Source organism: Suricata suricatta, chromosome 2 (genome assembly GCF_006229205.1).
Source record: "Suricata suricatta isolate VVHF042 chromosome 2, meerkat_22Aug2017_6uvM2_HiC, whole genome shotgun sequence".
Taxonomy (NCBI): Eukaryota; Metazoa; Chordata; class Mammalia; order Carnivora; family Herpestidae; genus Suricata; species Suricata suricatta.
In genome coordinates, this window is record NC_043701.1 from 140,731,623 (window position 1) to 140,758,453 (window position 26,831).

At 43.9% G+C, this 26,831-nt stretch overlaps 1 protein-coding gene across 1 annotated transcript in view; it reads left to right on the forward strand.

The window, feature by feature from the left end:
- The first annotated feature begins 2,226 nt into the window (after nucleotides 1-2,226).
- SH2D4B (SH2 domain containing 4B) overlaps nucleotides 2,227-26,831 on the forward strand; it is a 90,456-nt gene continuing 65,851 nt past the window's right edge. The window contains exon 1 of the mRNA XM_029915695.1: nucleotides 2,227-2,424. Within this exon, the coding sequence (XP_029771555.1) occupies nucleotides 2,227-2,424 (198 nt within the window). The remainder of the gene's footprint in view (nucleotides 2,425-26,831) is intronic.

Consider the following 26,831-nt stretch of genomic DNA (forward strand, 5'->3'; position numbering starts at 1 on the left):
TTGACAGCCACCCACCGTGTCCCCGCCCCTCCACCCAGATCCGGCGTCACCTCCGCGCCGGGTCCCCTGGGCTCCCAGCTGGTTGGCTCCCGGCTCCCCGCGGAGCCCACACCGGCCGCCAGGGGGTGCCGCAGGCCGGCCCGAGCGGCCTCCTCCGCGGGGGAGGGCGGCTGGGGGGTGGCGAGGAGTGGGCAGTGTAGCTGCCACCGCTCCTGGCCAGCGCGTCTTTCCGGAAAGCCGATCCCGCGGCGCCCAGGAGGCGCTCGAGCCTCGGCCTCCTGCCCCCTCGACCTGGGATTGGCTCGGAGCACCGTGCCCCCTGCGGCATGAAACCGGGCGCTAGCAGGGGGTCATTCCTTCCGGAGGTCGCCACTCCTCCTCTCCCGGCAGGATGGCCACCTCGACCGTGCCATCAGAGCCAACCCCGGAGGCGCACACGCAGTCTGCCCTTTCCTGCTCTGCGTCCTCTCCACCCTGCTCTCGCTGTAGGCGCCTGCCGTCCGCCTCCCCAAATAAAGGAGGAGGCTGCCAGCAGGAGGCTGGTCCCCCTTCGTGCCCCTGTTCCCCTGGTCTCTGCTCTGGACTCGGGTGCTCCCACGCAGTCACGGTTGGGGCTCAGAGAGCTGTGCCCCGGGCAAGAGAAGGCCGTTGGTGTAAAACAGAGAGGGAACCAGGACACCAGAATGTCAGAGCTGGGATGACAGAGAAGAGAGTGGGATGGGACCCCAAGTTTCTGCTGGCCAGAGCCTCTTTGCGGACGCTGCAAGGTCGGGCCGCACTGCAGCAAGCCGGCTAGACCTGGGGGAGGGGCAGCCTGGCCCTTCACACTTGTTTTTGACCCTGTGCCTTTAAACTCATCCCAACAGCTTGATTATCCTCCTGCTGTGTGTTAACCTAGCAGAGGGAGAACAGGACCCACTCACACGTGCGTTCTGTCACCCTGGGGTGCCTGATCCACCTTTGGCCCCCACGGGGAGGGAAGGAGACATGAAGGTCACCAGTCCTACCAGGCCACAGTGCCAGACCCTGTTCAGTTGTTTTCTCCTGGTGGTGTTACATTTTTGAACCATCAGAAGATTCACAGTTGCCAGTGGATGTCAAATTTGAAAACTTGGTAGAGTCCCAAGGCAGCAGCTTCTGGCATAGGCAGGTGTAACTTACCTGCTGAAGCCCGGCTTCCTTGTGGGAACATGGGGGCAGCTGTGAGTTGCTCTGAGCACCCCTGGGCCCCATGCTCCCCATGTGAACGCAACATCCCACTCTGTCCTGGGTGCTTCAGATTCAGGGCACGGAGAAAACCCAGGATCTCTCTGTTTGGTAATCTCCAGACTCCTGCAACACACAAAAAGATCAACAATAACAGCAGCAACCAAAACTGACCCCTGGAGGCAGATGCAGTTTTAGGACCTCATCATGGGGAAGCAGAGAGGAAGTTGGCCTCCTTGGTGTCCTTGGATTTCTTGGGAAAGACCCTTCCTTGTCCTTGTTGATTTTTTTCTTCTTTTTTTCTTGCTGGGCTCTAACACTGTTAGAAGGCAGAGTTTTAAACGCATTACCTCGGGATGCCACAGGTCCTAGGAAAGAAGAAGTTGGCAAGGTGGAGCAGGAAGAGGGAGAGGCTGAGGAGCCTAGAAACTCCTGGCTGGCTCCTCTGGCCCGTTTGAAGTTGGCTCAAAAGGCATGGAATTAGGAGGCAGAGCTGCCTCCTCCTCTTCTTACCCACGGAGGAGAGATCGGTTCCTGGCTGGCCAGGGCAGTGTCATCGATACAGCTGGTGTCATCGTTACCTTCCACTAACAGATCACTCGACACCTGTCGGCCCAGGCAGGGCCGGGTTCGGGCATTGTCCTGCAGAGCTGGAGGCTTTGACCCTCCCCATTGTCCCTGAACCCCAGGGGAGCCCGAGCTACAAGCGCTGCTGGGATGTGACAGTTGGTGACCCTTCAGAAGGACTAGATTGCTCTTGGTGCCTGCCCCGCCCCCCTTCAGGGTCCCAGCTGCCTCCTGGCTTCCTGCTGCCTGGCCCCTGCTGCCGTCCTAGGCATAGGAGATGAGTTTTGTGAGCTGAGGCAGAGTGACGATGCTGCACAGAGAAGGGGCCCCCCTGAGTGGCCCCCGAGCGGCCCCCGAGCGAGGAGCCAGGGGTGAGGAGTAGCCTGGGGTGCCCCATCCGGTAGGGCCTCCCTGGCTGGCTGCCCTTCTGGTGTGTGCACCCCAGGTGGCATCATGCTGCAGCAGATTCTGCACGACATGTACATCGACCCTGAACTCCTGGCCGAGCTCAGTGATGTGCAGAAGCATATCCTCTTCTACAAAATGCGAGAGGAGCAGCTGCGACGCTGGAGGGAGCACGAGGCTTGGGAGGCCCTGGCCGAGGCAGAGGGCCTCAGGCCCCCGAAAGTCAAGCGAGGTACGTGGCTGGGCGTCACTGGAGCAGTCAACCCCCAGCCTCCCAGGAGGTGGAAAAGTTCTTGAGGCTGGGCTGCGTTCTTTAAAGCGAGCGCTAGTGTGACGAGGGTGGGGACTTGAAAGCCCTGTCGGGTGGGTGTCTGGCCCCATTCCCCCGGCCTCTGTGTTTTGACCAGGTCTGTGAGGCTCCAAGGCTGCAGAGGGGGCTCCCCGGAGTGCCTGATGGGGCTGGGGACTGGGGACTTGCTTTATCTTGTTGAGGGAGGCCCAAGTTCTAGGAAGACACCTTTGGGATCTCGGTCTGGGCTCAGACATGATTGGTGATTGCCTGGCAAAGGAGAGAGCATATTCTTGACCTTCTCCAGTGGTTCTAGGATGGAGGGCCAGGGTGCAAGGAGGTCACACAATTCCTCCCTCCCTTGTGCGTACAGAGCACGGTGGCTCTCAGCGGGGGCCAGCACAGCGCATCTGCCTCTCCTCCCTGTTTTCAGGTGAGAGGATGCTTGGGATTGTGCCTTGAGCCTTGCTGGGCTTCTGGAGAGAGGGTGTCAGGGAATGTCCCGCACAAAGAATGACCAGCCCCAAATGGCAGTAGCAGCTGCGGAGAAGACACAGGAGCCCCGCCTGCCTTTCAGGTGGCTTTTGTGCGGTCATGCGCCCGTGGACTGGTGCACCTGTGATGAAGGTTGTCAGGCTGCTGAGGCTTGGGACGGGGCTCGGGGGTCCTGCTGGGGGTGTACTCTCTGTGGACGCTGCACTTTGCAGTTTTCCCAGCCCCTTCATCCCTCCTCTCGTTTGCCCCCCCCCAGCAACCTTCCCCTTGGCCTCCATACTGTTCAGCAGAGTGAGGCATAGACTTGATCTGTTTCAAGTTTTCAATGCAGGACCAAGGCCCGTATCTGGACTGCGCGTGCAGGCACCTTGGTGACCTGGCTCCTCCTCTCCACTTCAGGCTCCCTGCTGGACCGTCCTTGCCATGTGCCATAGACCCCGCTCACACCCATGGGAACAGGCTTGCTCTATCTAGCCTCTAGCACACGTAGTTCTTATTGGAAACGCTCCCCCCGCCCACCGCCTTCCCCTGCCTTCAGCCTCCTGGCAAACTCCTCCAGGACCAGTCCCCATCCCCTGGAGTCTTTGGGGCATGCTCCTTGTGCAGGGAAGAACTCATTCCTCCGCAGGTGCTCAGAGTGTGGTGCCCGCCCCTGCCTGAGGACTCGCCACGCTGTCTATCCTTTATCACCCGCTTGCCTGGTTCTCCCAGGGGTCCCAAAGCCACCAGAGCATGAGATCATGCTGCATTCTGTCTTCCATCCTGGGGTCTAATGGAGAGCTGGCACGCAGTTAAATCCCTGTTTTGAATGAGACACAGGACAGACCCCAAGGGGGAGAGCTCTGACTTGGCTGTCCGTGGCTGGTACCCAGGCCAGCACCTTCTGGGCTGGGCTGCCCTGGCAACCACCCCGTCACAAGCTGGTGAGGATGACAGACTGCCTTTCCGGCCCCACCGGCCTGAGCCCTGGGGCCTCACACCGTCTGCAGGCTGGCTCTTTTGGGAGGAAGACAGATGCCTAAAAATTTAACTGCAAAAACATTTTTATGGCAATTTGTCACACATTGACATCTACATTTTCATGTGTAAATTATACATTAAACTCATTTGGGTTTCTGGTGCAGAAGACTCTTTTCTGGGTAATTAATTTTCTGATTTATAAAGAACGGAGAAGAGGAGGAAACACACTGAGGAGTGTGTGTATTTCAGGTCAGGATCATGTTCAAATCTCAGCTCTTTGTGTCAGTCCTGCCTGCGGAAGTGCCTGGGCGGACCGTGGCCAGCTCTGGGGGGCTGGCGTTGCCTCGGAAGGCTGCAGAATTTTTTTGCTGTAAGGGTCTGGGAGGCACAGAGCTTGCTGCCTGTTCAGGGATCATGCCAAAGGGTTCAATAAACCCTCATCTGACCTATGAGTGTCATATGTTTATCAGATGCCTGCCCTCACTGAGTGCTCCTGAAGCCCAGTGGCCCCGTTTCAGATGGGGAAGCCACTGCTCACAGAAGTGACTCAATCCATCCAAAGTCACCTAAATGCTAAGAAGTGGAGTTGAGAAGAACATCCCTTGACTTTGACCTTGGGTCTGGTGACTGATGTTTTTTTCCATTCATTCACTTCTTTTTTAAATTTAATTAAAATTTTTAAATAAATGTTTGTAAATGTTTTTATTTTTGAGAGAGAGAGAGACAGTGTGAGCAAGGGAAGGTCAGAGAGAGAGGGAGACACAGAATTAGAAGACAGGCTCCAGGCTCTGAGCTAGCTGTCAGCACAAAGCCTGATACGGGGCTCAAACCCATGAACTGCGAGATCATGACATAAGCTGAAGTCGGACGCTCAACCAACTGAGCTACCCAGGAGGTCCTTAATTTTATTTTTAATGTTTAAAAAGTGTTTATTTTTGAGAATAAGGGAGAGAGAGAGAGAGAGCCTGCACAAGTTGGGGAGGGACAGAACGGGGGCGGGGGGAACACAATTCCAAGCAGGCTCCAGGCTCTGAACTGTCAACACAGACTCCGACGAGGGGCTTGAACTCATGAACCATGAGATCATGGCCAGAGCTGAAGTCGGATGCCTAACCCCCTGAGCCACCCAGGTGCCCCTCCATTCATTCACTTCTGAACTCGGACTTTAATTCAACAAATGATCTGTGCATGCATTCATTTGTTCATTTATATAAGTGAATATGTGAATATGTCTTCATCCTCTTGTGCATTGCAACTAAGTGCTGACTTTCGAACTAGATAGAGCTTTGGCCCTTGAGACTGGGGGTGGACAGATCACAGGGAACACAGCAGACTGGTGTGCCGGGAGTGAGGCTTAGGGTCCAGCAGCCGCCTGGTGGCTCAGGGCAGGACTAAGTGGAGACATGCTCCATTGGCTGGATCTTCTCTCTTCCTTACCTCTCCACCCTGCATGTGTCCAGAGGGAAGGATCTGCCTTGTTGAGCTGTGTGCCCCTTGGGATCTTGGAGCACAGTTTACTCAGGCCTGATGAGCCTGGAATGATGCCTTGCTTGCTCCTGCCCATGGCCCCCGTCCTGTCTGTCCCTTAAGGCCTCCCTCCCACTGTCTCTTCCTGGGGCTATTTTCTAGCTCCTAGCAGACCTGACCTTGCTGTCCCTAGGGCTCAGGCCTGGAGGGCGGGGCCAGGCATGGCACACCCCGTCCCTGAGAACGTTTCCACTATCCAGTTGTGCCTGGAGAGGGCGGTAGTAAACACTGGGATTAGATGGTTCTAGCTTACAGAACCTCGGGGGTTTTCTCGATCCTTGAACACACCTTGGAGGTCCACACAGAAATGAGCTGGGGTGAAGGTGATGGTCACGGCTGTGCACATATCATCCCTGCTGACCACGCAGGTTCATATTTTGGTGAGAATCTCCTGATGTTCCACCCCATTGTGGACGATACTGACCCTCAGCTTCGATGCTTTCTACCATTGTGTTTGCTGTTTCGTCCCATTTCTGGCAAAATCTGATGTCTGACAGGACTCTAGCGAGACACCCTCTAACACTGGGTGCCTGTTAGATTTAAGCCAAGCCAACGCTACCACGGCCTTCCCACTCTCTTCCCCTGTTAGGTGCCCTTTCTCCACAAAAGCCCACACCACACGTCAGAGGGTGTGGAGCCTCACCGCCCCTTCTGTGCTTGTTCGTCATCCCCGTTTCTTAAGGGAGGAGCTGGGTGTGGGACAAGGACCCAGGAGAGGCGTATTCCCACTGCCGCCACGACCCAGGATGCTTTCCCACCCGGACCTGTCCGTTCTGCCGTGATCGACTGTGTCAGTGTCAGAGTGCTTTGTGACCACCTCTATATCCATCTGGACATCCTTTGCCTGGGAGCCACATATCTTTCCCCTCCCCGCTTCCTGCATGCTTCTTGAATGTGGCTGACCCTGGCCACCCCTGTGAACTAACCCTGCATGCTCAGGGAGGTGGCTGTCCTTCCCACCTGGCCAGCCCCGGGCCAGAAATCCCCATGTCTGCCTGTGTCGGCTCACTGGCCTGCTCCAGCCCCCTCTGCCTCCATGCTCCTCATTGCGACCATCCTAAGCCCACCTCTCTCTGTTGGCTTAGCCTGGGCAGCAACTGGAAGCAGCTCTAAAACACCCTCCTCAGCATCCTCTCCATGTGTCATAATTAAGCCAGTCCTGCTGCATATCTGTTCCGGCCTTGGTGCCCCACGTGGGCCTGGTCCAGGGCCCGAGGACAGCTGTGTGACACACTCCTTTTCTTGGGGCATCTGCCTTCTCTCTGTTTCCTGGGAACCATCCAGTGACCATGGCAACCTTGCCTGCGAGGCCTGGGCCCTCCTAGCCTCAATGAGGTGCCTTCTCCTGAGCCCCACCCACCATGGAAGTGTTGACCTTGAATGCGGGCCCTGCCTGGAACCCTGTACGTTCCTGCAGATGTTCCTCGAGGAGCCATGTACTCAGTGGTCCCCCTGCTTCCTGCTTACGCCCTGCAACCCTTTCTCCACACAGCAGCCAAAGAAATGTCGTCATACCTGCTTGGCCCATTCATCTCCCTGCTTTGCTGGCTTCCAGTGCACTCAGAGAAGATAGAGTGCTTCTTGCTGGCCTGCACCCCCTCTCCAACCTAATCTCCACCCGTCTATAGCCCTCCTGGGGGAATGCTCTCTCCCAGATCCTCATGCGGCCGAGTGCTTCCCTGACCACACACTCTCCGTGAGTCCCACCCTGGTCTCTGTCTTACACCACTCTGCCTCGTTTTCTCTACAGAACCTACTGCATCTACTAATGTCTTTTAAATAATAGAATTGTGGTGAATTACACACAACATAAAATGTACCATTTTAACGTGTCCATTTCAGTGACAGTATGTCCAAAATGTTGTGCGAACCCCACCTCTATCAAGTCCCAGGACATTTTCATCCCAGAATGGAAACCCTTTATTGATGAAGCACTCGCTCCCCATCCCCTCCTCCCCTCAGCCCTTGGCAGCCCCTGGTCGGCTTTCTCTCTCTATGGATTTGCTGCCTTCTTTTTTTTTTTTTTTTCTCTAATGTGTATCTGTTTGCTTGTTCATGGACTGTCTCCTCTGTTAGCCTGAAAGCGCCGTGAGGCCACGAACCTTGTTGGCTTTGGTGTTGGCATCTGGCCACGGCTGGGGGATGTGGGTGCATGGCTTGTACATGTTCTGTGTCACAGGAGCTGGACCAGAGGGACAGGTGTTAAAGGTTTTTTTAATAATTTTTTAAATTGTTTTTTAATTTATTTTTTGAAATAGAAACAGAGAGCAAGCTGGGGAGGGGCAGAGAGAGAGGGAGACACAGAATCCAAAGCAGGCTCTTGGCTCCAAGCTATTAGCACAGAGCCCAATGCGGGGCTCGAACTCTCGAACTGTGAGATCATGACCTGAGTCGAAGTCGGATGCTTAACCGGCTGAGCCACCCAGGTGCCCCAAAGGACTGTTTTTTTTAAATGGAAACCTGTATACCCTGCAGTGTGACCTCTCCTCTAAATCTCGAGAATCTTCAGTGAAAGTATAAAAGTCACAATATACATGTGTTTGGGGATAGATTATAGGAGCTGAAATACGATCTATAATAACATAGAAGTAATGGCAATTCTGTTACCTTTTCTCAGACTTAGAACTCATTTCAGTTTCATTCCTTGTTTTAGGATTTTGACTTATATTTTAGTTTAGTCGATAAGACTTTTTTCCTCCTTGTATCTTCTTGGTGTATATTTGCCTCTATCCTTTTCTTTTCTTCCTTCCACTCTTTTGGTACCATTTTGTTTTCAGAGAGTCTATTAGAAAATGTATATGAAATAGCATATGCCATTTTAAAACTCATTTTTGGGGGGTACCTGGCTGTGGAGCAGGTGACTCTTGTGATCTCAGGGATGTGAGTTCAAGCCTCACATTTGGCATAGAGATTACTTAAATAGATAAATATTTATTTTTCAATTATTTTAAAATAAATAAATGTTTAAAAATAGAACTTATTTTGGAAAATGTACATGAACCCCTCTTACCTATCTCTTTCAGGGCTAAAAGATTTTGTCCTGAAGGTGACAAATATAAGGATTTTAAAATACTTTTCTTCATGATTTTCTTGGTATAATCAAGAGTTTTATTTATTTGTTTGTTTATTCATTATTTTAAAAAGTTTTTAGAGAGAGATTGGGAAAGAGTGGTAGTGGGAGAGAGAGAGAGAGAGAGAGAGAGAGAGAGGCAGGATCCCAAGCAGGCTTCACACTCAGTGTAGAGCCCAACATGGGGCTCGATCCTACAATCCTGGGTTCATGACCATGACCTGAGCTGAAACCAAAAGTTGAATGCTCAATTGATTGAACCACCCAGGTGCCCCTAATCAAGAATTTTTGGATAGTCTCTGAGAGCCGTCTGTGCATGCATGTGTGTGTGTGCGTATTCACGTTGCTGGTACTTTTGGGTGGGGGAGCGCTGGGGCCAGACTTTTCTCTTCCACCAGCCTGAACAGTGAAACCTTCCATCCGTAGGTGCTCTATCCAGGTTTGCACACTTGACTAATGGGGCCCCACTTTCTGGCTTGCTAGCCCCATGTTCTGCCGGCAGGTGGCAGACAAAGGTGGGACAGCTGTGCTGGTGAGTTGGCTCCCGGTGGTGCGGTGACACGGCTTCCCTGCAGCTCTCTCCTCATCTGCAGGAGGGGAGGGGTTCTAAGTGGAGGATGGAGGAGCCACCTCGCAAAGTCCCCAAGCCACCTCTGCTTGGGGCCTCTGGTTCCTTTGCAGCTCACTGCCTTGGCCCCCTTTCCTTCCTGCCTTCCCCAAGCCCAGCGATACGGTGCTGACAGGCGGCTCCATCTGACAAGTGGCACCAGGGTCCATGACCCTCCCGCCCTGCCCCATCTCTGGTGGTAGCGCTTTTAGAAAGTGAAAAGCCCAACATTGCTAGTAAACCTCACCAGTGCAAATCATAACACTAAAATAGGCAAATGTCAAAGAAGTTTGACAGCAGTAATGTTGATGAGGATCCAGAGAAAGAGATCCTCTCCTACAACGGCTGGAGGGGACATATAAAGGACAGAGTGCTTGTCATTTTCCAAGATTTCTGCAGGTTCCTGAAGAGCTTGGGCCCACTGGGATGGGGGCAGATACCAAAGACCAATGCCTGGAGCCACGCAGCCGGCCAGCGGTCAGTGGCCCAGCAGAGAACCTGACTTTCTGGGTAGCTCCCTGCTCTTTCCTGGCCGCTCCCAAAGGTCAAGGGCTTTGAGCAGACCTAGTTCGGCACTGCTCTGGATGGAGGGAAGCCCGTGTCCTGCCTTTTGAAAGCGGGATGCCTGGCGAGCTGCTCAGGTTTAATTTCTCTCCCCTTGCATCAGGGCTGACCATGCTTGCCACCCCCTGCTTCCCCTTCCGGGTTGGAGGTCAGCACGGACAGTTTCTGAGAAAGGCCACCAGCTGCTTATCTCGTGGCTCCCTGTAACCCGATCCCAGGTCTCAGCTCCAGATCAGAGGAACAGGTTGCAGACACTGCCTGTCCACCAGCTAATCTCTCTGAGTGGCTAGCATTACTGCTTTCCAGGTTTTTCTCACATGAAAATTAACGAAGCTTCTTAGGGTTTTCCCATTGGAACCAGATTTCACATTCGACTTTGGGGGCGAAATTCCTCAAGTTCATTTTCATACCTATTTCTCCCATGTTCTTGTAAAATTACATGACATTAGGCCTTGGGGCCGTTTATTTTTATTTTATTTCACTGATATGTCTATTTTCTGGCTTTCATGGTTGGGTTCTCGCAGCCGGGCTCTGTGAGATGCTAAAGACTTTGGACATCTGGTCCGTGCTTTCGGTACATGTGTACCCCTTCCTTTTACAGATTAAATTATTTTGTGCCTCAGATGTTGTTCCAGATATAAATTAGAGGGCTGATAAGGAGCAGAGTCCAGATAATGGGGTCCAGAGACCTCCCTAGCACATGACTGGGCCGTGTCCATACTGAGGGGAGGTGGGGTGGAAGGTGGAGCATTGCGGATTTCCCAGTGATGATCACACCAAGTCCTAATGTACATGGGGCATTATGGTCTTGGTGGAAGTACTTGGATTTGTCCCATATTCTTCTCACAGGAGAGGCCAAGTCTTCTGAAAGAATGTGGCCTGGAGCTTGGGGGGACACTTCAGCAGTCATTTTACACTCATGGTTAAAGCGAGTGTATGCGTGAGGGATTTAGTGTGACCTGACCCCAAGTGTGTTGCTGACTCAGGCTGCATAGAGCAGCCTGGCATTATTGACACTGCGCCTGATACCCGCACCATGCCAACCTTCTTTCACATCACTTGTGCCAGAAGTGGTACTGTGGCCAGTGGGGCCCAGTTCAGTGGCTCTGACCACTCTCCAACTGTAGGTGTCTTCCACTAATTAATTTTACCTTAGCAAGTTATTCAGGCCTTCCTGAGCCTCAATTTCTTTTTATGTACACTGGGGATGATGACAGTAGGGTCTATGTTGCAGATCTGTAGGCAGGATTAAATGAGATGCTCCCGTAGAGCCTGCTTTGTTTAAGTTCCCCAATAAATATTAACAAAAGCGCATTTCTCACCTCATGGAGTTCTTTTCTGTTTGTATGTTTTTCCCAGAAGATTAAAGTTCACGGCTTAGAATAAAAAGCACCTGTATAAAGAGAACACACCAGCTGTTGGAACAGCCACCTCCCTGTAGGATTCCTTGAAAGGCACCATTTCATCAGAAGTGACCCTACCCTTAGGACTCTATATCTATCAGTCTGTCTGTCTATCCTTTTAGATTTATTTTAAGGAATTGGCTCACCTGATTGTGGGGACTGGCAGGTCTGTGTCTGCAGGGCACACCAGCAGACTAGAAACTCAGGCAGGATTTCTATGTTCCAGTCTTGAGGCAGAATTCCTTCTTGGGGAAACCTCAGTTTTTTGCTCCTAAGGCTTTAAACTGGTTGGGTGAGTCCTACCCACATTATATCTGCTTTACTTAAGTCAACCAATTATAAATGTAATCACATCTACAAAAAATCTTCATAGCTAATCTAACTAGTACAACCAATTATAAATGTAATCACCTCTACAAAAAATCTTCATAGCAACATCTAACTAGTACTTGACCAAACAGTTGGGCACAGGGCCTACCCGTGTTGACATATAAAATTAACCATCACAGTTTATAGTTGATTCTACCCACACATAGTAAATGCCTACTGTGTGCATCTACTTGAGAGATGCTAGAAGTCCTCTATCCAGCTGGTGTGGCCGGACACTTTGGTAAGGACGTGCTGGGTAAAGGAAGATCCTTGCAAGCTACCTCTTATAATCCAAAAATGGCAAGCACGATCTGGAATTAGGAAGCTGTCTGTAGCCAGAGTTGTTTTTCTCCTGGTTTCTTGGTGTTTTTTTCTCTGCACATTTGCTCCTGCAGGCCACCTCCCAGTGCTATTCTTCTGCAGATGCTGCCCTTCTAATGCTACCTCAGATCTGAATTCTGGGCGGCTTTCCACTTCTGAGATCTGTCATCATCAGATGACCCCACCCTTTTTGTCTCTTAGTTCGGATGCCATGCAGTGGGCATCTGATTGGCCCACCTCTGGGTCACATCTGTGAGCTAAGAAGCTGGGGTCTTAGAGAAGGTAAGGCTGCTGCTTTTCAGAGTGATGAGTTATGGAAGGCAGAGCTAGAGGGGAAGTTGGATATTATGGGTAAACTGGTAATATCTCTGCTTAGGGTAAACCTTCTTGCCTTGGTTGACCCAGGCTTTATTGTTTTAAAAGTGAAACGTCTGCATCTTGGGAATCTCCTCAGATCCAGGCAAACTGGGACTGTTGGCCACCCTATCTCTGTACATCCTTTCTATTTGGAGGGGCAGAAGGATATGATATTACCTTTTCCACTCCTTGACAGGTAAAACATGGGCGTACATGGGGGTAAAGGAAGGGTCCATGTTCTATTTGCTGGGAAGAAAAATTCTTTCTCCATTGAGTAGCTTTGGCACTCTTGATGAAAAGCATTTGACCATTTATGTGTGAGTCTATTTCTGGACTCTGTTCTGTTTCACTGATGCATAGTCCTACCCTTACACAAATATCACACTATCTGTAGTTTCATAGTAAATCTTGAAACTATAGTTTTGTAGTGAATCTTGAGACTGAATTGTTTAGAGTCACCCTTTGTTCTCTTTCAACACTGTTTTTGGTTCTTCCAGGACTTTTGCTTCTCTACATAAGTTTTAGAATCAGCTTGTCAATATATATGAAAAGCTTATTAGGTATTTTAGCTTTCGTTGGACATGTAGACCAATTTGGGGTGAGTTGACATATTGAGACAGTTGTTTTCCAATCCATGAAAAAGTGAAGGTGCTCCATTTATCTAGGTCTTCTTTTTCTCTCAGCAGTGTTTTGTAGATAAAGAACACATTTTGTTAAATTTATCTCTATTTTGCATTTTTTGATGCTATGGTACATGGTATTTCAAAATTTAATTTTTACTTGTTTGTTAAGATATAGGAATATAATTCATTTTGGTGTATTGATTACCTTATTTTCTGTGACTTTGCTAAAATCACCTATTAGTTCAAATAGTTTTTCTGTAGATTCTTTACGATTTTATATGTAGATGATCATATCATATGCAAATAGAGACAATTTTATTTCTTCCTTTCCAATATGTGTAAATTTAAAATTTCTTTTTCTTGCCTTATTACATTGGTTAGTCTCTTATAGAATGTTGAATAAATGTGGTGAGAGCAGACAGCCTTGTCTTGTTCCCAGTCTTTGGGGAGACATTTCAATAACGTTAACCAAAGATTTTTCCTAGATGTACTTTCTTAGAGGAACTTCTCCATTATTACTATTTTGCTGAGAATTTTTATAGGGATGGACCTTGGTTATGTCAAAAGATTTTTGTGCATCTGTTGAGATGATTATAGTTGTTTCCTTTTTAGTCTGTCCATATGACAAGTTACTTTGATTTGCGTTTTGAATGTTGAATCAACCTTGAATTCCTGGGATAAACCCTGTATGGTCATGATACATTAGCCTTTGTATCTATTTCTTAATTCAATTTGCTAATACTTTGTTAAAAATATTTAAAAACCCTGTGTCTGTGAGGGATATTGGTCTATAGTTTTCTTTTACTTAAAATTTTTTTTAATGTTTACTTAGTTTTGAAAGAGAGAGAGAGAGAGAGAGAGCATGACGAACATGAGGGGGGAGGGGCAGAAAGAGAGAGGGAGACACAGAATCTGAAGCAGGCTCCAGTCTCTGAGCTGTCAGCACAGAATCTGACATGGGGCTTAAAGTCATGAACTGTGAGGTCATGACCTGAGCCAAAGTCAGATGTTTAACTGACTGAGCCACCCAAGTGACCCTGCTCTATAGTTTTCTTGAAGTATGTTTAGTTTAGTATCAGGATAATGTTGACCTCATAAAAATGAGTTGAAAAATATTCTCTCTTCTATTTTCTGGAAGAGTTTGTAGATTTAATATTATTTCTCCTTAAATATTTGGTAGAATTCACTAGTAATGTCTTTAATGTCTTCTGGGCCCACATTTTTGTTGTGGGCAGATTTTAAAGAACAAATTTAAATTCTCTAATAGATACAAAGCTATTCAGGTTATGTATTTCTTGAGTGAATTTTGGTATTTTATATCTCTCAAAGAATTAGTTTGTTTAATCTAAGTTACCAGATTATTGGTTCTTTATAAATTCTTTTGTCTGTGGGATCTGCCGTGATGACCCTGCCTTCATGCCTGATATTGGTAAATTGCATATTTTCTTGCTATTTTCATCAGTCTAGTGAAAATTTTATTAATTTTACTAATGGTTTCAAAGAACAAATTTTTATTTCATTCATTATTTTCTGTTTTATTGATTTCTATTATCTTTATTATTTCTTTCTTTTATTTTTGGATTTAGTCTTTTATTTTCTAGTTTCTTAATGTGGAAGCTTAGACCATTGATTTAAGATGCTTCTTTTTATTTCTTTTTTCTTTTTTCTTTTTTTAATATTTTGTTGTCAAATTGGTTTTCATAAACACCCAATGCTCTTCCCCTCTTTTTTTTTTTTAAATATAAGTATTCTGTGCTATAGATTTTTCTCAGTGTACTTCTTTAGCTATGTCCCAGTGGTTTTATATATTGTATTTTTCATTTTTTTTCAATTAAGATATTTTCTAATTCACCTAGTGATTTCCTCCTTTATTCATGAGTTGTTTAGAATTATATTGTTGCATTATTATTTAAATTTTTTTTTTTTTACTTTAAGAGCATACAGGCAGGGGAGAGGGTCAGAGGGAGGGAGACAGAATCTCAAGCAGTCTCCAGGGCTGGGTCTTACGACCCTGGGATCATGACCTGAGCTGAAATCAGGAGTCAGATGCTCAATCAACTGAGGCCATCTGGGCACCCCTCGAATTATATTGTTTTATTTCTGAATATTTGAAGGGATTTTTTTCCAGACATCTTTCTGTCATTAATTTCTAGATTGATTCCATTGAGGTCAGAGTATATACCATAGATGATTTCAAACATTTTAGATTTGTTGAATTTTTTTTAATGGGTGAAAATATGATCTGTCTTTGGTGACTGTTCTACGTGCACTTGAAAAAGAAAGAATTCTGTTGTATTGTGGAGTGTTCTATAAATGTCAATTAGGTTAGTAGGTCAATTAGGTTGATAGCGTTGTTTAGACCTTCTATATCCTAACTGATCCCCTCCCTCCCCTGCTTGTCTTATAAATTATCAGGAGAGAACTTTTCTTAAAAAAGTTTGTTGAGATATAATTCATGCACCATACAAGTCACTTATATGAAGGATACAATTAAATCAGTTTTAGTAAATTCACCAGTATGTGCAACCCTCACCACAGTCAATTTTAGAATATTTTCATTACCTTAAGAAAGCCCCATACACTTTAGCTATTACTCCCCTAGATCCCCTTCCTCCTTCCTCAGTCCTTAACAATCACTGATCTATTTTATGTCTCTATAATATCTCTGTTCTGGATTTTTATATGAATAGAACCATGTAAAATGTGGACTCTTGTGGCTAGCTTCTTGCACTTAGCATGTTTTCAAGTTCCATTGATACTGTAGCATTCCTTTTTGTGGCTGAAGAATATTCCATTGCACAAATGTGCATTAAAAAAAATCTATCCATCTCTTAATGGGTCCAAATGGACATTTGGGTTGTTTTCACCTTTTTGCTATTATGAATAATTTCTCTACAGACATTCATACACAAGTTTTTGTGTGCAGATATGTTTTTGTTTCTCTTAGGTGTGTACCTAGGATTGGAATTGCTGGTTAAATGTTTCACCATCTGAAGAACTACCAGCATGTTTTCCCAAAGAGTTGCATCATTTTACGTTCCCACCAGCAGTATGAATTCCAATTTCTCCACATCCTCAGCAACCCTTGCTATTATCTATGTTTTTGATTAAAGCTGTCCTGATGGGTCTGAAGTGTTAGGGCATTGTGATTTTGATTTTCATTTATTTTATGAGTAATGATGTTGAGCATTTTTTCTTGTGCTTATTGACCACCTATATATCTTCTTTGAAGAAATGTCTATTTCAATCCTTTGCCCATTTTTTTTTTTTTTTACTGGGTTGGCTTTTACTATTGAGTTGTAAGAGTTTTTATATACTCTAGGTACAAGACCCTTTTCAGATATATGATTTACGAATATTTTCTCCCACTCCTGGGTTGCCTTTTTACTCTCTTGATGGTGTCCTCTGAAATGTTTTAAGTTTCAGTGAAGTACAATTTTATTTATATATATTGAGTTCTTTTTATTGTGTGTGCTTTTTGTATCATATCTAAGAAATCATAGTCTAATTTAAGATCATGAAGGGGCATTTGGGTGGCTCAGTGTGTTGAGCATCTGACTCTCGATCTTGGCTCAGGTCAAGATCTCACAGTTGTGAGACTGAGCCCACACCAGGCAGTGCTCTCTCTCTCTCTCTCTCTTTGCCTCTCTTCCCCTGTTCATCCACTCTCTCTGGAGAAGAATAAAAGAAAGGAAAGAAAAAAACTTGCAGTAGAATCCATTCTCTTCATTGACACAGGCCTCCTGTTGCCCTTTCTCCCCCTTCTGCATCTCTGCTCCTTGCTGACCAGGCCAGATAGTCTGCTTTCTCAAAGTCCCCTCCAGTCTCTCCCCTTCTTCTCCCTCTGATCTGCTATTTCTAGATTCTTCTTCATAAAGCATGGAGCCTGCTTAAGATTCTCTTCCTCCCTCTGCCTTTGCCCTTCCCCTATTGTGCACATGCACTCTCTCTCTCTCTTTCTCTCTCTCTCTCAAAAAAAGATAAGGTCATGAAGATCTATGCCTATATCTGCCTCTATGTTTTCAAATTTATTAACATGAAATAGCACATGAACTTCTCTTGTAATCACTACTTGTTTTACATTGTCTTTATAATTCCTAATGTTTTCTTCTTTTGTTTTATTTCTTCTTTACTTAATTAGTCATGCTAATTAAGGTGATTTCTTATTTTATTACATTCTTCCAAACAAATGTTTAGACATATATGCTTTGCATTTCACTAATATTGGCTTAGTTTTTTTTTCTTGCTTTCTTTTATCTTATTCAAGTTTTTAAATGTTTTAGACTGAAAACTTAGTTAATTCATGTACATCTTTTTAAAATAAAGCTTCTAAAAATCTCATAAAAATATTTGAACATCTAGGCAAAATAGAAAATAATATAATGAATATTCATGGACCCATAATATCTTTTTTCAACTTTTTAAAACTTTTTTTAAAGTTTATTTATTTATTTTGAGAGAGAGAGAGAGAGAGAGAGAGAGAGAGAGAGGCAGGCAGGTAGGCAGAAGAGAGAGAATCCCAAGCAGGTCCCATACTGTCCATGTGGAACCTGAGGTGGGACATGAACTCATGAACTGTGAGATCATGATCTGACCAGAAACCAAGAGTTGGATTCTCAACCTACTAAGCCACCCAGGCACCCCCTTTTTAAAAGTTTTTTAAAAAATTTTAATTCCAGTATAGTTAACATACATGTTATATTAGTTACAGGTGTACAACATAGTGATTCAACTATTCTCTACTCAGCGATCATCATGATAAGTGTAGTCTTTTTTTTTAAGCTTATTTATTTATTTTGAGAGAGAGAGTGCACGTAAGTTGGGGAGGGGCAGAGAGAGAGGGAGAGAGAGAATCCCAAGCAGGCCCAGTGTAGTCAATGCAGAACCCATCACAGGGCTCCACCCTGTGAATCATGAGTCATATGCTTAACCCTACTGAGCCACCCAGGTGCCCAATCAGTGTACTTTCTAATCCTCAATCACCTTGTCACCCATGCCCCCACACAACTCCCCTCTGGTGATAATCAGTATGTTCTCTAGTTTCTTGGTATGTCGGTCTCTCCCATTCCCCCCGCCTTGTTTGTTTGTTTTGTTTCTTAAATTCCACATATGAGTGAAATAAAATGATTTTTGTCTTCCTCTTGACTGGCTTATTTTGCTTAGTATTATATTCTCTAGCTCTGTCCATGTTGTAAGTGGCAAGATTTCATTCTTCATTTTTAATGGCTGAATAATATTCCATTTTGGTGTGTGTGTGTGTGTGTGTGTGTGTGTATAATTTATATATAATATACGATATTATATAATTACATAATATATACCACCTCTTCTTTATCCATTCATCTATAGATGGACACTCAGGATACTTCTATAATTTGGCTATGTTAAATGTTGCTGCCATAAACTTAAGGGTATGCGTATTAGTGTTTTTCTACTTTTTGTGTGAATACCCAGTAGTGAAGTTACTGGATCACAGGACAGTTCTTCCTTTTTTTTAATTTTTAAAATTCTTATTTTTAATTTATTTTTGAAATTTTATTTATTCATTTTGAGAGAGAGAGAGAGAGAGAGAGAGAGAGAGAGAGAGAGAGAGAGAGAGCATGAGCTGGGGAGGGGTAGAGAGAGACTCCCAAGCAAGCTCTGTGGGCTCAGTGTGGAGCCCAATGTAGGGCTCCATCCCATGGGCCATGAGATCATGACTTGAGCCTAAATTTGTTGCTTAACTGATTGAGCCAACCCAGGACCCATGTCCTGCTTATTAAAAATTTTTAGTTTTAGAGAGAGAAAGAGAGACAGCACACATGTGCATGCATGCACGAGCAGGAAAAGAGAGACAGAGAGAGAGACAGAGGATCTGAAGTGGGCTCTGAGCTGTCAGCACAGAGCCTGATGTGGGGCTCAGACTCACAATCCATGAGATCATGACCTGAGCCTAAGTCTGATGCTTAACTGATTGAGCCACCCAGGTGCCCCTGAATCATAGGGTTAGTTCTATTTCTCTTTTACTTTTTGCTTTTTTTAAAAGTTTATTTATTTATTTAGTTTTTAGAGAGACGGAGAAAGAGGAAAACTGTGAGTAGGGGAGGGACAGAGAGAGAGAGAGAAAGAGAGAATCCCAAGCAGGGTCCACACTGTCAGCGTGGAGCCTGATGCGGGGCCTGAACACACGGACCCTCAGATCATGACCTGAGCTGAAGTCGGAGGCTTAACCAACTGAGCCATCCAGGTGCCCCAGGGTAGTTCTGTTTTTTACTTTTTGAGGAAGCTCCGTACCGTTTTCCACAGTGGCTGCATCAGATCGTATTCCTACCAACAGGGCAGGAGCGTTCCTATTTCTCCGCGCCCTCTCCAGCACTTGCTGTCTCTTGTGTTTGGACCCATAATGTCTTTATTAAATGTTGACATTAGCACCTTCTTTGTTTTTATTTAAACACTTCATATACAGTAGAGACCTATGTTAATGCCTTTTTAAAATTTTACTCCCCGTCTCCCTCCCAATATGCAACTCTTATTAAATTCAAGGTATATCTTGCTTATGTCCTTTCCTGTAATATATATTTTGTAGGCACTATGTTGCTGAATCATGAAATGAATGACATTATACTCTGTGCAACCTGAATTTCATTTCATTTTGTGGTTATGCATTTTTAAAAGACACATATCTGTATTGTTCAAATATATTTTTCTTGCTATAGAGTTATTACACCATAAAAACATATCATGATTTATTTGTCTATTTTTCCTTTATTGGGTATTTATGTTATTTCCAAGTTTTCATATTTTGAACGGTGTTAAATTTGAATGATATTTTCTGGTTCCGTTTTCTCTGGGCACATGTCAAAGAGATGCTGTAAGTTAAGGACCTGAAGTGCTATTCCTTAGTATTAACGTACAGCATTTTCAGCTTAACGGAACATTACCAACGATCTTCCAAGTGGTTCTATCAGTACCTTCTACCATCAGCAATTGTAACAATTTTTCTTGCTCCATATCCTTCCCAACACTTGCCTCATCAGACCTTTACAAGATTCTTTCCAATCGTGTAGGAGTGAACTGATAGTTCATTCTTGTTTTTATACGCTGGTGTTTAATTAGTGTTAACGTTAAGTATCTTTGTTAGTTTACTGTTCTTGTTTCCTCTTCCATGAAATGTCTGTTCCTATCAATGTGACAGGAATGTGTTAAGCTGGAAGCAATAGAAAATCCCATCACCAGGGACTTCTGTAAGTAGGGTTTGTTTCCCACCTATCCAAAAAATCTAGAAGTAGGCAGACTTGAACTGGGTTATTGGCTCTGTGAATGTTGCTGGCATTTCTTTCTTGATCTTCAGATGGTGGCGTAGTAATTTGGGTCTTCAGATAGTTATTGTGCTTTTTAACACCACAGCTGTGTTCAAGTCATGAAGAATAGGGGGAAGAAAGACTGGGAGTTGGGGCGCCTGGGTGGCTCAGATAGTTAACCGTCTAACTCTTGGTTTCAGCTCAGGTCATGATCTCACAGCTTTGTGTGTTCAAGCCCCATGTCAAGCTCTGTGCTGGCAGTGCGGAGCCTACTTGGGATTCTCTCTCTCTCTCCCTCTCTCTCCGCCCCTCCCCTGCTCATGCTGTCTCTCTCAAAATAAATAAATAAACTTAAGGGAAAAAAAGAGAAAGACTGGGTGTTATTTGTATCAGGATAGCAAACACTTTACACAGCTCTTTTACTACCTTTTACTTATAATTGACCAGAACTTTGTCACATGACCACCCTTCCCAGGAAGGGAGATAGAAAATGAGAATTTTGGGGTGCCTGGTGGCTCAGTTGGTTAAGTGTCTGACTTCGGCTTAGGTCATGGTCTCACGGTTCGTGGGTTCGAGCCCCGTGTTGGGCTCTATGCTGACAGCTAGCTCAGTGCCTGGAGCCTGCTTCAGATTCTGTGTCTCCCTCTCTCTCTGACCCTCTCCTGCTCACACTGTCTCTCTCTGTCTCTCAAAAATAAATAAAAGACATAAAAAATTTTTTAAAAAGAAAACATGATTTTAAAAAATGAGAATTTTATGCAAGCATATTGCTGTTTTGATTAAATTCTGCATACTAAAAGCAAGGAAGCAGTGAAAGGAGGGTGGAAGGGGTAACTGGTAGGCGACTGGTAGCATTTGGGCACTTATCTGTTGCTCTTTCTTCTGTGGGGTTGTTTTCATTTTCTTATTTATTTATAAGTGTTCGTTGTATATTGCAGACAATTTTTTTTTTCCTAATCAAGAATCTGTGAAAAAATTAAGCCCTGATGTTTTAGCAGTGATTCTTGAAGTGTGGTCCATAGGTTCCTGGAGGTCTGAGACTTTGCATGTCAACAAGGTTAAAACTATTTTCACAATAATACTCAGCTGCTATCTGACCTTTTTGCCACATTTGCACTTGTACTATTGATGCAAAATTAAGAGTGGGTAAATCGGCTGGTGCCTTAGTATCCGTGGTCATTGTATTTTCCCACCGTTGTATGTTATAGTCAAGTTAATGATGGTTTCACTCCTCGATGAGACAGTCAGCCTGATTTATTATATTGAATGATAACACAAGAAGTATGCATAAAGCATTTCTGCTGCGTATAAAGTATGAATGTCTTGAGGAAAAGCACTGTGGAATTTCTTGAGTCATGTGCTGCACCTCTTGATTCATAGAATACCATTTTTACTTGAAGGTAGGCTGAAAGACAAACTATATCTTTTTTAAGACTTGGATATTTCAGGGCCGCCTGGGTGGCTCAGTTGGTTAAGCCTCTGACTCTTGATTTTGGCTGAGGTCATGATCTAAAGGTTTTGAGATCGAGCTCAGCATTGGGCTCTGTGCTGAATGTGGAAGCTGTGTAAGATTCTCTCTCCCTCTACTCCTTTCCCTGCATGCTCTCTCTCTCTTTCTCTCTCTAAAAAAAACACTTGGGTATTTGAAAATGACTAAAGTGGATCTGTCAATTCAAGAAAAACAACTCATAATAATCAACACCAATGATAAAATCTCAGCTTTCAATCAAAACTTAGAATTTTGGGAAAACTTCTGTCACCAAGAGTTTATTAAATTCTCAATACATAAAGGTTTTTCTCATGCAATTCATAGTGATATTAGCAATCATTTTTCTGATATTGTCAAATAAAATGTGTCCATGTTTGGAATATCTGCCTTACTCAGTGAACCAATATTTTCCAAAGGACCAATGAATAACATTGCAAGATGATGCATTAATGAAAGATCCATTTGAAGCACAAAATAAACCAACTGATTTTTATTTTATTTTGCTTTTTAAAATCTTAAGCTTTTATTTTGAAATAACTTTAGACTTAGGGAAGAGTTGCAAAGTGACCGAGCTTCCCCAGATGGAAACATTTTATATTACCACGGCATATTGATCACAACTAAGAAATTAACATGATCAATGAGTTCCAATACAACAAAGTACAATAAATTCATTGATAGTTTTTCAGGTTTCACATCACTACAATTTGTTTGAGTTTCATTGTAGTATCAAACATTATCAATAAATATCTGAAAAACTCAATTTTCTATTTTCTTCTCTTTTCTAACTATATATCTGTGTGAAGTCAAAAATTTTTTATATACCTCAAATAAAATTACATATTGCAATAGAATGGATGTAGAAGCAGATATGAGAATCCAGCTGTTTTCTATTAAGGTGGGCATCACATCGATTTGTAAACATGTAAAACAAGGCCACTCTTCCAATTAGATACTTTTGTTCTAGAATCTATAGCCATTTTTCATAAAAATGCTATCTAAGTTAGCATGTAATGGATTTGCCAATATTTTAAGTAAACAATTTTTTTCCAATTTTAGTTTTGAATATGCTATATATTAGTAAATATAACTCAAACAAAAGCTCTTGAGAAACTCATTATTTTTAAAGAATGTAAAGGCCTCTGGAGAGCAAATTATTTGAGAATGGCTTCCCTAAAGGATTCACTGTATGTAATGAGCTAACTTTTCTACAGTGCATCAAGTTAGCACTATCTATATACCATCTTTGGGAGAACTGAGAAAAATCATCATTCAAATTGCATTTTATAGGGTTTATTTTTCTCACAAGACCCCAGTAGGGAAAGATTGTTCAGGACATTAATAAGTTAACAGATGTAAAATATGTTGAACCATGATTAGCAGATAAGCCTTCTGTAGAAGTTAGCTGTTGTTATTGCTTTAATTAATTGTTGCAATCATTTGACAGTTATGTGTACTCAAATATCTTCTCTCAGTTGGCAGCTTGGTTTTTAATTGCCTTTATGGTGTGTTTCTGTGTAGAAATTTTAAGCTTTAATCTGTATTCAAATTCATCAACATTGTCTCTTATAGTTTATGCTTTTTATGTCTTGTAGACAAAATTCTTCCCTTCCCCAAAGTTATAATGATGTGCTTTTATATTTGCCTCTAGAAGTTTCCAAGTATTTATATCCTTTTCACAAACTCATGAAACCACTCTTGTAAGATAACCATGACCTCCATGTTGCCAAATTCAGTGGTCAATTCTCTGTCTTCATCCTATTGACTGCAGTTGATGCCTCCTTAATTCCAGAAATTCTTTCTCCCCTTGGCTTTTGGGATATCGCTCTTTTAGGGTTGTCTCCTGTCTCCTTTGGAGGCCCTCCTCTTGTCTAACTATTGAAAGGTCCTGGGCCTCTGTCCTATACTCTCTGTTGTCATCCAGTTTTGTGGCCTTAGATATCTGTACACTGGTGACTGCAAAAGTTTTTATCTTCTTTCGAGCCTCTCCTCTCCCCCTTACTTTATTCAACTGCCTATTGGACACTGAATAAGCATGTCAAACTTAATTTGGCCCAAACGGAGTCATGGATTTCTCCAAGTTGTTTCTTCCATGTTACCAGTTTCAGTCACTTGACCATTCATCCTATCACTTGAGCTTGTAACATTGGAGTTTTCTCGTTCTCTTTCTTTCACAATATGTATCCGGAATTTAAGCAAGTATTGCTTTCCCTTCAGAATATATATTAAATCTTAATCACTTTATGACTCCTCCATCCTTAGTCCAAGAAATGGTTGTCTTTCACAGGGACTGTTTACAAATGCTAATGGGCCTACAGTTTTCTTGCCGCCCATCTGTTTTCCCCACAACAGGCAGAGTGCATTCTGAAATGTAAATGAATATGTTACTTTCCCCACTCTCCATTTTTTGTGGCTTCCATCTTGCTCAGGATAAAATACAGAGTCCTTACCTGTGCCATCAATGTTTCCACCACAGGAGGACCTGCTGCTGCCTCTCCACCTTTTTGTCCACTCTCCTTCTTGTCCACTCTACTGCAGCCACAATGGCCTCCTTGCTGTTTCTTGAACTTACCAAGCACTTGGCTTCAATAACCATCCTTTCAGTCCCCTGCTTTACCTGTAGAACCTTTGTTCCTTTTTTTCCCTACAGGAGTCACCTTCCTGCTGGCCATGGTTTGCTAGGGTAGCCACCTGCAGTCCAAGACTTCCACCCTATTTGCTGTTTCCACATTCCTGTTTGGAATAGATTCCGTGGAGATGTTTCTTGTATTTGCATTTTTTCCCCTATTATTTTCTATCTATTTCTGTTATGTGTTTGGAGAAGAGAGGTATATCTTCATGGGGACATCAAAAAGAAAGCCTTTAAGCCTATAATTTTTCTTTTGTATGTCAATAGTTTGGGGCTACATTTTCCTTTTACATAATGTATAATTTCAATTTTGATTTTTTCCTAAGATTTCATGGATTACCTAGGAGACATTACTTATGAACTTATTAATGGTTTAAAAAATTTTTTTTAATTTGTTTAGAGAGAGTGCGAGCAGGGAGGGGGCAGAGGGAGAGAGAGAGAGAGAGAGAGAGAGAGAGAGAGAGAGAGGGAGAGAATCTTAAGCAGGTTTCATACCCAACATGGGGCCTGAGGTGGGGCTCAATCCCATGAGCCTGGGATCATAACTTGAGCCAAAATCAAGAGTCAGATGCTCAACAGGCTGAGCCACCCAGGGGACCCAGATTTATTAATGACGTTTAAAAATGGCTATTTTTCCCATCGATTTCCAATTTTTATATTATTATTAGAGATTATGGCCTATAAAGTTTTTTCATGTATTTGGAATTTCAAAAGGAAAAAAAGTATAATGTCAAAAGTTAAGGAACAAAGTTCTGTAGTTAAAATTTTGTTGATACATTATTCAAATCCTCTATATTATTTTTAAATAATTTTTAAAATTTTAAGTATTTAAATAATCTTTAAAATCTATCTGATCCACCAACTTCTGAAATAAATGCAGTAAAACTCCCACCATATATACATTATCAAATTATTCTTGCATTGTTAGGAGTTTTTGGGTGGCTCAGTTGGTTGAGCATCCAACTCTTGATTTTGGCTCAGGTCATGATCTCATGGTTTGTGAGTTTGAGCCCCACATTGGACTCCACAATGATGGCAGAGAACCTGCCTGGGATTCTCTGTCTCCCTCTTTCTCTACCTGACCCCTGCTTGCTCTCTATCTCTGTCTCTCAAAATAAACAAGTAAATATTTTTCTGAATTTAAAAAGGTAGGAATTTTTGTTTGATGCAGTTGTCTGCTGTATTGCATATTGTGTCACGTTTATGACTGTTACATCTTGTTGAGTGCACCTTTTATTACCACACAGTATTCTTTCTTGTTGAACATTTGTCCTTAAATTTGCTTTGTTTGGCATTGCCACTCTTGCTTTCTTTTTGCTCACCTTTTCAGTCCATTGCTGCCTTGCTCTTTATTTTTAACCTTTTTCTTGTAAAAAATGTATGCTTTATTTAAATAATACAGTTAGATTTTATTCTTCTATTCTTTTTATATTATCATTATTATTATTATTAAATGTTTATTTATTTTTGAGAGAAAGGGAGAGACAGAGTACAAGTGGGGGAGGGACACAGAGAGAGAGGGAGACACAGAATCTGAAGCAGGTGTTAGGCTCTGAGCTGTCAGCACAGAGCCCTACACGGGGCTCAAACCTACAAACCAAGAGATCACGACCTGAGCCAAAGTCAGGCTTAACTGACTGAGCCACCCAGGCGCCCCTATTATTATTTTTTTAAGTAGACTTCATGCCTAGTGTGGAGCCCAATGTGGGTATTGAACTCATGACCTGAGATTCAGACCTGAGCTAAGATCAAGAGTCAGATGCTTAATGAACTAAGCCATCCAGGCACCCCTAGATTTTATTTTTTGATCACATCTGAAAGCCTCCGGTTTTTAACAGGGGAATTAATTCTGTTCATGCTTTTGTGTTAATAAATATACTTAGGGTTTAGGGTTTTGGTGTTATTTTGTGTTTGTTACCTGTATGGGGTAGGGATGTGCTTGTCCTTACCTAATGGAGTACCTGGCAAATAGTTGCTGAATTAAATAACTATTTCATACTCATAGGATCATGTATCATTTGATAATGATAGGACTGTATTCTTGGAAGTCCATTCCTTGCCCCCAAGGCCACGGCTGGAGGTGCTGCTCAGGTTAGTGTTGGTATAGCTGCTCAGCAGCACCTCAAGGCCCCGTCTCCTCTCTTTCTGCTTGTTCCCCCTTAGCCGTGGCTTTCTTCCTCCTAGAGGCACACATCTTCCAACAATCCCTGGCTTCATGTCTTCATTCCATGGAGGAGGAAGGAGGAAGTTAAGGAGCAAAGGGTGAAGGGGTTTCTCCTAAGGAATCTTCTCCTTTTGTTCAGAGGGGGAAAGCCCTTCACTTAGACTTCCACTTATACCCACTTTGTCAGAAACAGGGACTTTTGGTCTCTCCTAGATCAATCGCTCACCAATGATACTTGTCCCTTGAGGTCAACATAGAAACTTGCCTTTCCCAAAGCTGCTAGATGACTGCAACACCCTGAACGGGTTGGGATTTTCTGATGCGGGAGGAGGGTGGGGTGGGGTGGGTGGTGGTTGGAACTGACAGTATCTGCTGTAACAGCTGCACAGTTTTGGTTGTTTTCTCTTGTCCCTTTTATATATTTTTATTTTTATTATTATTTTTAAATGTTTATTTATTTTTGAGACAGAGCATGAGTAGGGGAGGGACAGAGAGAGGAGGAGACA